At 54.5% G+C, this 12,021-nt stretch overlaps 1 protein-coding gene across 14 annotated transcripts in view; it reads right to left on the minus strand.

The window, feature by feature from the left end:
- The window catches only part of PLA2G6 (phospholipase A2 group VI), a 58,774-nt gene that overhangs the window by 11,723 nt on the left and 35,030 nt on the right, over positions 1 to 12,021 (minus strand). For 4 of the 14 annotated variants that reach the window (XM_086402787.1, XM_086402788.1, XM_086402790.1 and 1 more), the window contains 5 exons: positions 10,620 to 10,728; positions 9,437 to 9,595; positions 7,600 to 7,678; positions 5,522 to 5,685; positions 3,788 to 3,938 (listed from right to left, as the gene is read on the minus strand). In XM_086402787.1, coding sequence (XP_086258913.1) covers positions 3,788 to 3,938; positions 5,522 to 5,685; positions 7,600 to 7,678; positions 9,437 to 9,595; positions 10,620 to 10,728 — 662 coding nt within the window. Of the gene's footprint in view, positions 1 to 3,787; positions 3,939 to 5,521; positions 5,686 to 7,312; positions 7,465 to 7,599; positions 7,679 to 8,401; positions 8,653 to 9,436; positions 9,596 to 10,619; positions 10,729 to 12,021 lie in introns of those variants that run through there. The other 10 variants (XM_086402791.1, XM_086402792.1, XM_086402793.1 and 7 more) reach the window with 5 other exon arrangements.

The following is a 12,021-nucleotide window of genomic DNA, read 5'->3' on the forward strand; positions in this document are numbered from 1 at the left end:
GAATGGGGAGCTGCTCTTTAATGGGTACAGAATTTCAGTTTTACAAGATGAAAGAGTTCAGGAGAGTAGCTGCAGGACAATGTGAATATGCTTATCACTACTGAATTGAAAAGTAGTTAAAGGTGGAGAAGGAAATGGCAACCCACTGCAGTATTCTTGTCTGGAAAAGTCCATGGCCAGAGAAGCCTGGCGGCTGCAGTCCATGGAGTTACATGACAGCATGTGTGCATGAGGGTGGAGGGTGATGGGTTGGTAGTAATAAACTGGTGGAACTAAAAAAAGAGAAAAAAAGTGGTTAAAGGGAAAAAATGTTTAAGAGTTAATTTTATATGTATCTCGCCACAATTAAAATTTAAAAAATAAACAAATGGTATTTCTAAATGCAAGTCACAATTAGAAAATGAAATGTTTAAAAATGCGTAATTTACAGTAGCATAAAATATATGCAGGTACCTAAGAATAACACATGCGTAAGATCGCTATAGATAAAATTTTAAAACTGTACTAAGAAACTAAAAACAAATGGAATGTTTTCCTATATTCTTTAATTGGAAGACTCAGTGTTTTAACGTGTCAATTCTCCCCTAAATAAGTTTACAACAAATCATTGTATCTAAAGTAAGCGACAGGATCCCACTGTATAGCACAGGGAACTATGTTCAATGTCCTGAAATAAACCATAATGGAAGGGCGTGTGTGGGTGGGCGTGTGTAGCTGAGTCACTTTGCTGAATACCAGAAACTAATGGAGCACTGTAAAGCAGGTTTAGCAGCAGTCACGGTATAGCCTTTCAGTCCTGACTCTCTGCGACCCCGTGGACTGTAGCCCGCCAGGCTTCTCTGTCCGAGGGATTCTCCGGGCAAGAATACTGGAGTGGGCTGCCATTCCCTTCTCCAGGGGATCTCCCCGACCCAGGGATTGAACCTGGATCTCCCACATTGCAGGCAGATTCTTTACCATCTGAGCCACCAGGGAAGCCCCAAATATACTTCAGTAAAAGAGTAATCATACAGACTCAATGTAATCACAATAAAAATCCCAACAGGATTTGCTTTTCTGTAGAATTTGACAGTCTGATTCCACTGATACAGTTTCTGTGGAAGTGCAAACAGCAACAAATAACCGTACGCTACACAGCACCCCTACGCGCGAGGTGCTGCTCTTATAAATGTAATGCTTTTACTTTTCATGAAAGCCCTGGGAAGCAGGTAGTATATCATTCCCATTTCTGAGAAAAGGAAACATCAGGGTCCATGCTCTTAACCACTTCTCTAAAGAGCCTTCAAGAATAGCCCCGAAGAAGGACACGGTGGGAAGCCCTGCTATGAACTTGCTGTACAATTAGGACTCCGTGGTCAAAAACAGACCCAAGAAGGATCAAGGCCTGCAATATGGAGGGAAAGACAGACTTTTCACCAGTGAGGCTGGGGGAAACTGTTTGTTCATGTGGAAAACAAGAAATTGGATCTCTCCTGATATAAAAATCAATTCCAGGTTGCTAAAAGACCTAAGTTAATAAAAGACTTTGATTGATAAAAGGCAGAACGAGGGAGCTTCACGACTAGACCCAGGAGACAAACTTCCTGCTTCCAGTTAGAAAGGGTTATTGAATGGATAGGAAAAGCACAAGTCATAAAAAGTAAAATATTTATAAATTCTACTGCATTAAGAACATCTGTTGATCAACAAAACACTGTAAGGAGAGTGAAAAGACAAGCCTAGAATGGGAGATTCCAAATCCATGTATCCATCAAAGGCCTAGGTTTCAAAACATAAAAAAGATAATTAGGAAGCCTCACAACCCCCAAATCACCCAACTCAACTGTGCCAAAAATGAGTAAAACACTTGAACAGGAACTTTACAAAAGAAGAAATCCAGATGGCCTTTAAACATATGAGAAGGTGTTCAACATCAGAAAAATGTTAATCAGAAAAAGTTAATCAGAAAAATGAAAATTCAAACCAACAGAGACAGCACCTTATAGCCCTCCCCCAGTTTATAAAGATATAAATGTTACAAAGATAAATTGCTTTGACAATCATCATTGTTAGCAAGAATGCAGAGCACCATGCGTGCATGCTAAGTCACTTCAGTTCGCGACCCTATGGAGTAGCCCACCAGGCTCCTCTGTCCATGGTATTCTCCAGACAAGAATACTGGAGTAGGTTACCATGCCCTCCTCCAGGGGATCTTCCCAACCCAGAATTTTGAACCCAAGTCTCTTAGGTCTCCTGCATCGGCAAGCAGGTTCTTTACCAGTGGCACCACCTGGCAAGCCCATGTAGAGCACCAGGAACTCTCAAACATGCCTAAGGGGAGTGGAAACAGTAACCAACACTTTGAAAAACCACGGGGCAGAATCAAAGGGTTGAGACCATGCCTCCTCCAAGACTTGGCAGCTCTACTCCTAGGCATGTGTCCCACAGGCTCAGAAAACGAGGCCCAAAATGTCCACTGAAGACTCAAGAGGTCCAAACAGGAAAGAACCCAAGGGCCCATCAAAGGTGTTTGGAGAAATAAACCATGGGGGTGTAGTCACATGAGCAATGAGAACGAATGAAGCACAGAGCTTCACCCAACAGCAGGCACCAGGCTGACCAATGTGGCATTGAGGAAAGGAAGGATAAAACACAAAATGATTCCATTCAAACCCAGAGACAGGCAGGACTGAACCATGCTGGAGGCTGCATTCAGGTGCCGGAACTAGATAGAAAATCTGGGAAATCCAGTTCACACCAGTCAAGATAGCGGTTACCCTCGTGGGCGGTGGGGAGAAGGAGCTGTGATGGGGGCAGGGCACACATTTTGGCCTTGGCTGGTGGTCATACATGGGTGTCTGCTTTAGATTTATTCACAGAACTTTTTAATGTACTTTTCTAAATGTTCTATTTCACCATAAAACAGAAAAAAAATGTCTAGGATAAAATATACAGAAAACATTTTTCAAAACATTATCTTTCAGTTAATAAATCATGGATGATATATTTTCTCTTCTTTTTACTTTCATATCTTCCAAATTTTCTTAAAAGACTATGCATTATTCTTAAATGGGGGAAAAAAAAAAGCTTTATTATGAAAAGAAATCCTCCTAACCCTCCAGAGCTTGCTCACACTTCACTTCCTCCAGGAAGCCCTCCCTGACCACTTTGTCCACAGTCCCTTCTCCCCTTCTTGGTCCCACAGAGACTCAGTCGCTGAACACTTTTCAGGGGCCTGCTCTGGGGCAGGCATTGTGCTAAATGCTGGGGCTACAGAAAAACAAGACAGTCACATTCCTGCTTCAGGGAGCTCACAGTCTGGCAGGCAAACGTGGCATGAGGCAGAAAATCAAGTAATTCCAGGATGGAAAAATAAATACTACAAAGAAGTGCAGGTACTGAAGGTTCTTCTGGAACCTCTTAAGCACATGGTACTTTGCATGGTTGCCATTTTTTTAGGTCAGTTATCTCCCAATCAGATCATAAGCCTTCCCACCTGATGGCTGCATCGCCACATCTCACACACACACACACACACACACACACACACACACACGCAGAGCCATGCTCAGCAAGTATGTGTGTGATGGACGAGAATCAACCGGCTCTGACCCAGGGATGTGCTGTGTGGATGGAAAAGCATCAGACACGGGTGGAAGGTGTTCTGCACCTGTGTTCCCCAGCTCCCCCCCACCCCTCCCTGCTCAGCTTTAATCAGACCAGGGCAGGGAGCCTTCTGCCCCAGGAAGGGCCAAAAGGGGTGCACGGCTGGCACCAAAGCTGCCCACGTCCCACCCGGGAGGCTTACTTGGGCTTCTTGACGTCCGTCATCTTGGTGTGCTCTCCAAACTCCCGCTTCAGGAACTCCTCCAGGGGCCCCGACTCGTAGGGCCGAGAGCCCCGGAAAACCTCATCCTTCATGCGAAAGTACACACCACGCATGTAGGCCATGGACTTGCCTGGGAACGAGGAGGGCAGAAGTGGGGAGAAGATGCAAGGGCTGCCCTGACAGAGGGCCTGGCACAGGAACCGGGACTGGGAGGGGGCACCGACTGAGCCGGGGCTCCTGGGACCCTCCTCTGCAACTTCCTACACAGGCAGAAATCCCCTTCAGTGGCTCCACGACTCGGTACTTAATTTTATATTTGTAATTTGTGTTTTTTTCTTTAATGATGGGCCCCGAAAGTGTAAAAGCTTATACATCTAGATCCACCCCATCTGTCACAGAATAGAAGGACCAGCCCTGTCCCGTGAGAACAGACAGTGTCCCGGGGCAGGCTGCACCTCATGGGACGAGGAAACCACTAAGCACCCCTCAGTCAGGCCAGGGGTGCGCAAGCAGGGGACTACAGAGGTGGGGGCTTCTGCCCCCTGGAGAGGATAAACTAGGTGACTTCTCAGATACCTCCCATAGCCCCTGGTAGCCTGAAGACCCTGGATGGGGGATAAACATCCCCTGAAGAAGGACGTGACCCTCTCTGGAGGAGAAGCGAGGACCTGCGCCCACTCTGCCCCACCCCCAGACCTCATGACACCTCACCCCTGGGGCAAAGGCCGGCCCCGAACTGGTCCTTATCTCAGGGAAAACCAGAGAAGGGACATGGGGCCCCAGAGGTTGGGAAGAGAGGTCCCAGCAGCCGCTGGCTGACAACCCTCCTCTTCCTGGAGCTCCATGGACCCTCCTCTAGGCCACCTCCTGGGCTGGCCGTGTCCCCTGTCCCCCCACATGCTGGAGGCCACAGCCTCCTCTCACAGTGAACACCTAATGCCCAGGGGCTCCCTGAGGTGGAGCGTGCCCCGTCCTGCCCCCTGGCACCGAGCACAGGCCTGGCTGATGTCAAGGAGGTGGAGGGCCCTCTCCTGGTGCCTTCAGGTCTGGAGGACGAGTTGGAGGGCCTGGAACCCGACCTGGTCAGGGGTGCTGAGGTAATTCCCGCGGGGTGGTAGCTGGCTCCGAGAGGGCCCCCTATAGGCAGCATCGCACAGCCAGACAGCAGCTCCATGAACGAGACATCGCGTGAGTTGAGATAAGGCCTAACCCGAGGTCTGTCCAGCAAGCAAAGTGCCCCCATCACCTCGGTGAAGCTGCAGTGAGAGCAGACTGCCTGTGGCCGTGGGATGTTCTGGACTGGGAGCCCTGGGGACTCCTAGGCCAGCACCTGCTGGGGTGGGCTGCGTGACTTAGGGCCACCCCTCTCCCAGCGCCTCCATGTCCCTGGGGTAAAGTGAAGTGCGCAGACCAGGGCGCTGGCATTTGTGACTCAAGGTGGCTCCTAACACTGAAAGGGAGGGGACCCAGCTCTGTCCTCTGCGGCTAGGAGGGCATCACCGTGGCCCACCCTCAGCCCTTCTCCTTCCAGCCTCAGACGCCAACAACCTCTACGCCACCCACCCACCACCACCCCACCCAAACCGACAGAGGCCTTTCGGGTCCTCCCCTCCTCCATGACCTCTGCAAAGCTCTGAAAACAAACTCAGCCAAATCGGAGGGCCGGTCTCAGCCCCACCCCATCCTGCCCCACAGCCCAGGGGCGGCCCTCACTGTGCAGGATGGCCAGGGCCAGGATGCCCCCGGTGCTGGTCCCCGCCACCCAGTCGAAGAGATCCTTGGTGGCGATGCCCGAGGCTTTCTCGATGGCGATGAGCAGCTGGATGATGACGAGGCCTTTCACGCCCCCTCCGTCCAGGCAGAGCAGGTGGTCGTGGCTGTGGTGGGAACAGCAGTGTGAGAGAAGAGGGTCCTATTACAGCCGGCACTTTGTGGGCCGTGTCCCTGAGCATCTGCCCGGTGGCAGCAGCTTGAGCCCTGGAGACCAAGCCCTGGAGCCCACGTGCTACTGGGGCTTGGGGGTGGGGGCCAGGGGTGGGCAGCACAGTCAGTCCAGGAATAAACACGGGACTCCAGGAGACCAGAGGTGCAACAGAAAGAGGATCCAGGCAGGTAAGGGCAGCGGGGGGTGGGTAAGACCTTCTGGCCAGGTACCACCTCAGCAGACACCTGGGTCTGTCTCCCCCACAGCTGGTAAATGTGGGAGTCTGTGACGCCCGCCTCCGGGCTCCCTCATCTTTTCCTGGACAAGCTGCCCAGCCCTGCAGCAAGCCCGGAACGCGGCAGAACAGGCTGTGCTGTCGCTGGAGGCCTGTGGGACCCTTGACCAGGGAGGCTGGAGAAAATGGGCAAGAGACCCTTCTGAAGATGTAGGGCTGGCAAAGGCGGGATCAACTCGGAGGAAGCAGGGCTAAGCTGTGCGGTTCGTAGACCAGCGCCGGGAGGGCCCCACAGGCATGTCCTGACTCTCCTCACTCCTCCTCTGGGGGAAAGGGAGGCTCCTGGGGCTGTGCAGACTCCCCTGGCCCTGCTGGAGCATCTGCATCCTCCCTCCTCTCACTGGAAGGGACCTGTTGGTCTTCCCTCGGGTACCCCTCGGCCCCTGCACTGGTGGGGGGGGTGTGTTTGTAGGGGTGCAAGGAGGGAAGTGTGAGAAGGCTGCTAGATCAGGCGCACTCCCAGGGTGCATGTTCCAGGGTGGCTGAGGAAACGAGTGGGCGACAGCTTCTGAGGGGAAGCCAACCCTTCAGAGGTGAGGCGGAACCACCGATATGGCCGCCGGGTCCCGGGAGCCGGGGCTACCTCTGCTTCCAGGAGGGAAGAGCCTTCCCTGCAGGGGCGGCCACAGGGGTGCGGCTAGGAGAGAGCCCGCGGGGAGCAGAAAGGGCACACTGCGGAAGCCCCGGGCTGCTCTGACACCAACTCTGTGTGACCTCGAGCAAGTGACTTCCCCTCACGTTCTGCATCTGCCAAGCAAGGTTACTAATGAGTGCCTCCCGAGGAAGGCTGTTAGGAACACAGGATAGTAAAAAAAAAAAAAAATAAAAACAAAAATAGAGAACAGATAAAGTGAAAAGTGAAAGTGACGTCGCTCAGTCGTGTCCGACTCTTTGCGACCTCATGGACAGTAGCCTACCAGGCTCTGTGGTCCATGGGATTTTCCAGGCAAGAATACTGGAGAGAACAGATAAACCACCTCTATTACTAAAGGGAAGGGTGGAGAGAGTACAGCCGAAAGGAGGCATGTTTGTCCTGGGAACTCGCTGAGCTGGCGGGCACGGGTTCTGACAACCGTGGTCACCAGGGACTGTGCGCGGGGACAGGGTCTGGGCCTCGCTTTGCACCATCACCCTGGCCTGCCTCCTAGAATGGGGCTGGGTGGACAGCAGGAGATTGGGACACCAGCCCTACTCCTACTGGCTGTTGGAGGGAGGGAGGGTAGGGAGCGGGTGGCATCGGAGGGAAGCAGGCTCAGCACTGACGCCGCTGAGGGCTCTTTCCAAAGGAGATCTTGGCCAGCTCCCCCGACGACCTGGGACAGGGGCGCGGAGAGAAGGGACAGGGCCGCAGCCAGCTCCATCGTGTGACCGGGAGCCTGCAGGGCGATTGATGAAGCAGACCCAGGCTCTCTGAAGACTCAGTCTCTTTGCTGTGAACTGCAGAGGGCACGAGCCACCTCACAGAGCCAGATGCAGACTAGACAACAGTCCCAAGCCCACTGGGCAGCCCACCAGAGGCCTCGCACGTGTGCACCGCCCCCCACCCCCGCCCGGCCCATCCCCAACACTCACGTCCGCTTCTCATCCCTCATGGAGCTCAGGATGAAGGCTGGCTTCCGGGCCCGGGAGATCTGAGTAATGTCCTGCAGTTCTGTGGGGCACAGGGCAGGGTGGGCAGGGGCCAAGCAGGTGCTAGTCCCCCCTCCAGCGGGTCCTGGGGGCAAACCTGGGGCTGTGCCCTCACCCCTCTGTCCCTGGTGGGAACATCTGCCTCCCACTCCCTGCAAGGGCTCTTCATCCCGGAATACAACTGGCCCCTTGGGGAGCAGTGGGCTTGGAATGTGGAGGGGACCCCACTGCTCCGGGCACGGCCCCCCACCCTGCCTGGCAAGCTCTCGATTTTCCTGTATTTTCCCCCCAGAGCCCCGAAGCACAAGCACCCCTGCCCCGTGTGCTGTGTATGCACTTCAGAGAGCGTTTCTTCATGCATGCCAGCCGGTGCTGCGGACAACCACCTTCTCCAGAATCCTTATCCCCGATTTACAGATGAGGCTCCGTCTAGCCAAAAGGGCTGAGTCGGGACACTCACCGGGGTGTGACTCCCTGAAGGAACAGAGATAGCCCGACTGCTTCCCAGACACCTCTTGTTCTGATCCCAGGTCTGGAAACTTCCTCAGCGGCCTCAGAGTGGTGCCCTCACCCGCAGCATGCATGTTTTGCCTGGGTTTGAGGCCCACCCGGCGCCCAACGAATGCATTAGCTGCTCTCCTGACAAGCAGCCTGGCCCCGCAGGGCCTCGCCATCCAGATTCTGACAGGCTGTCCCACCGCTGTGCATGGAGTCTTAGAAGCAGCGAAGCAGGACAGCAGGCTTCCAGGTAATGTGTCTCCCCCTCACCAGGGCAAGGGGCTAGAGTGGACGAGATAAGCACGAGCCTGGCCGGGAGAGGTGGTGGACAGAGCGCCAGGGAGCGGGACATGCGGCTGAGACAAAGGAGAAGAGGGGACTAGAGCTGCATCTAACTCAGGGCACAGCAGGCCCTGCGGCTCCTCTAGGCCCAGGGCATTACCCATCTGATGCCGCGCCCCAGGCCCACCATCCAGCCTGGCTTGGGTGACTGATTGCCTGTAAGATTGAGAGAGAATGATGGGGGTGGGGGGCGGGGAGGAGGGGCGGTGGGGAGAGAGGCAGAGCCAGAGGGACTAGCTGTGGCTGCCCGCTCTGCCCTGTCCTGAGTTCAGGGTTGGCCAGGCTATCCTGTCTAAAGATGCTGGTGTCTGATTCCCCAAGAGTTTAAGAATAGTGCCGGCTTGTGAAGGATTGGTCCCTGGCTGCCCTGTTCAGGGAACCCCTACTCCTAAACAATCCAGGGTTCAGGGTGGGCCAGGCCCACAGGAAGCCCAGAGAAGGTCTCTGCCTCCTTGGGGGCTATCTCCATGGATACCGAGGATGCACAGGGGCAGATGCTAATTGCCTGGCCAGTAGGTCACTGAAGGGGCTGGAAGAGGAGCACAGCGGCCCCAGGCCTGATGGAGATGCAGCAACGTGGCAGAAAGGCTCCTGGTAGAAGCCAGAGAACCCCCAACAGCTCTGAGCCCCCAAGAGCACTCCTTGCTGCCCACCTGAGCTCCCAGGGCATAGAGAGGTCAACAAAGCACCCACCTTATAGGTGTCCAAGGAACCCTGTCAGAGGAAACTGACCACAGGCCATTAGCCAGGGACCCCACCAGTCTCCGGACTCTATGCGTTGCTGGCTGCCCCCCAAGGCTGACAAATGCTGCCCATCGCCCCTTGCTTCCTTGAACAACCTCTTCACTGGGCCCCATTTCCTTCTTTCTTTCGGGATTGCCTGACCCAGGGACCTGGGAACCAGGTGGAGAGGCGGGGGCATGGGAGGGGCCAGGCCTACCTAGGTTGTTTAAGCTGATCGGTGGGGGATGAGATCTTTCCATGGAGAAGGAGGGAGCTGCCGCGGAGCACTGCTCCGTCGAGAACCCTTGCGTGAGTGGGAAGCGGTAGTCGGCCCCCACAGTTCTCAGCAGAGTGAGGAGCGCCTTCCTGGTGACGACTTGTCATGTGTGGGGAGGGGGAGATGGCACAGGATCAGAAACTGACCAGATGCAAATGAGAGGTCCTTTCTGCACCTGGCCCCCCATCCCAGGCCACCTGGGGGGTCGGGGGTGCCCTAGAGCCTGCCCCACCCTGACACAGCGTGTGGACTCTAGCTTGTTACACCCAAAGCAGCTTCTGGGGTCTCAAACTTGGAACATGGATGAGAAGGTTGGTGTTTGAGGAACCCCCTCTTTCCCTTCTGTGCCAGTCAAGAAAGCAGGACTCCCAGCTCCATGTTGAGCAATTCTCAAGGCTTTTAGAGCTCAACAGGGATGAACCAGCCAGTGTGTATCTACTCCTACCTACCGGATGGGATCACTGAAAACGCACATGCGCACACATGCACGCTCGCTGGCACACACTATGAGGTATCACCCACAGCAACCTCCACAGCTCCCCAGAACCTTCCAGAGGGCTCCAAGTGGCTGGTAAGGAGGATCTGCTCTTTCCAGCCCGGCAGCCAAGCCTCACCAAGTGAGCACGCAGTGCATACACCGTGCCAGTGTGCAAGGGGGGCACACGTGTCATGCAGCACATGTCAGGGTGCAAGGGGCACATGTGTCATGCACATGCCTGTGTACAAGCGGGGGAGGGGGGCACACGTGTCATACAGCAATGCACTGGCCTGAGGCTGTTCTTACAAGTGATTCCATCAGTGAATTCTCCAAGAGTGGGGAAGAGGGCTGCTCCCACTGCCTTCCCCACCCCCACCCCAAGTCCTGGCACCCTGAGGTGGGTGTGGAGGTCACAGGGAAGAGGACACTGGTTTGGCAAGCCCCCAGGGGCCTCAGTCTAGTGGTCAGGGCCCCTGTCCTTGGGAACCAGAAGCTTCCCCTCGGGGCCTCCCAGGCGCTCCTAGGTGCTCCCTGCAGGGAACAGTTTGGGGGGGTGGACAGGATGCAGGCACCTGATGGCTAGGACCTCCCTCCTCCCTGCGCCCCCCACCCCCCAACTCTGGTCCCAGAGTGCAGAGCACGTACGTTTGCTGATCCTGGAGGCTATGAATGCAGGGGTTTCTCCAAAGTCATTCGGGGTGTCCACCTCTGCACCAAACACGATGAGGGCCTTGATCATCTCTACGTTGTCTTTCTGTTGGGGATGGAGGGGGGGGCGGTGAAATTGGCAACAGCTCAGGGACACGTGGAGAGAAAGGACCTCGGCCTCTTCACCCCACAACCTGTCACCTCGGGGGGCCTTTCACCAGGATGGGAAGAGACACTGAAACCCTTCTGACCTCCACCCGCAGTCAATCCCATATTGCAAAGTCTACAGTTGGAAGGCCAGTGCCCTGACAAACAGGCCTATGAGTATCCCTGTAGGTGAGAATCTAAGAACCCAGGTAGAAACTGGAATGACATCCCCCTCCCCCAGCCTGCCAGCTCCTTCTCAAAGGAAGCAATGCATCTATGACCCCTGACCCAGAGACACGGGGACACTGAAGGGTCAGCTGCTGATCGCTTGCAGGAGTAGCAGGAAAAGGTGATCAAGGAAAGGCCCTCCCACTGAGTCCAGGGGGCTGGTTGAGTCAGGAAGAAACTGAGCATGTCTTCCCTGACGGCAGCCCCCTCCCCAGAGCATGCGCAGTGAACGTCTGGAGGTGGGGCAGCGGGGCTGGCTGGGCACAGTTCCCAGGACGCACCAACAGGCCGGCCGCCAGGAGACCTGAGCGCTGGGCTTACATCTCTCTCTCGGGTGGATTCCCTTGCCTAAAGCGTGAAGAGGTGTGTCTAGAATGCTGTTTTCCAAACAGCTGTTCACACCCCATTAGGAGGTATAGGGGCACAGGTGAAAGTGTGTTTCAACTATTAGTTATGTATTCCTTCTTCGCTTACCTTTTATCTGTGGCCCTGGTTTACCACCTATGGTGATAAAAGAACCTTCAAGTATCGGTTTGCTGCTGCTACAAAGTCGCTTCAGTCGTGTCTGACTCTGTGAGACCCTATAGATAGCAGCCCACCAGGCTCCTCCATCCCCGGGATTCTCCAGGCAAGAATACTGGAGTGGGTTGCCATTTCCTTCTCCAATAAGTATAGGTTTAAGTAAGTTTGAAAGCAAGCCAGGGCTTCTCTGGTAGCTCAGTGGTAAAGCGTCTGCCTACAATGCGGGAGACCCCGGTTCGATCCTGGGTCGGGAAGATGCCCTGGAGAAGGAAATGACAACCAGTATTCTTGCCTGGAAAATCCCATAGACCGAGGAGCCTGGTAGGCTACAGTCCATGGGATCGCAAAGAGTTGGACATGACTGAGGGACTTCACTTCACTTTCTTTCAAAGTGACTAAGCAGCAGCAGCAAAAGCAAGGCAACTTAAAGCAACGATTAAGTACATAATTGTAAAAGCGGTGCATGAATCTGCCAGAAATGGTGCAGATGGAATGCAGGTGA

Source organism: Bos grunniens, chromosome 5, assembly GCF_055505025.1.
Source record: "Bos grunniens cultivar Pamir isolate PY7600 chromosome 5, Bosgru_T2T1.0, whole genome shotgun sequence".
Taxonomy (NCBI): Eukaryota; Metazoa; Chordata; class Mammalia; order Artiodactyla; family Bovidae; genus Bos; species Bos grunniens.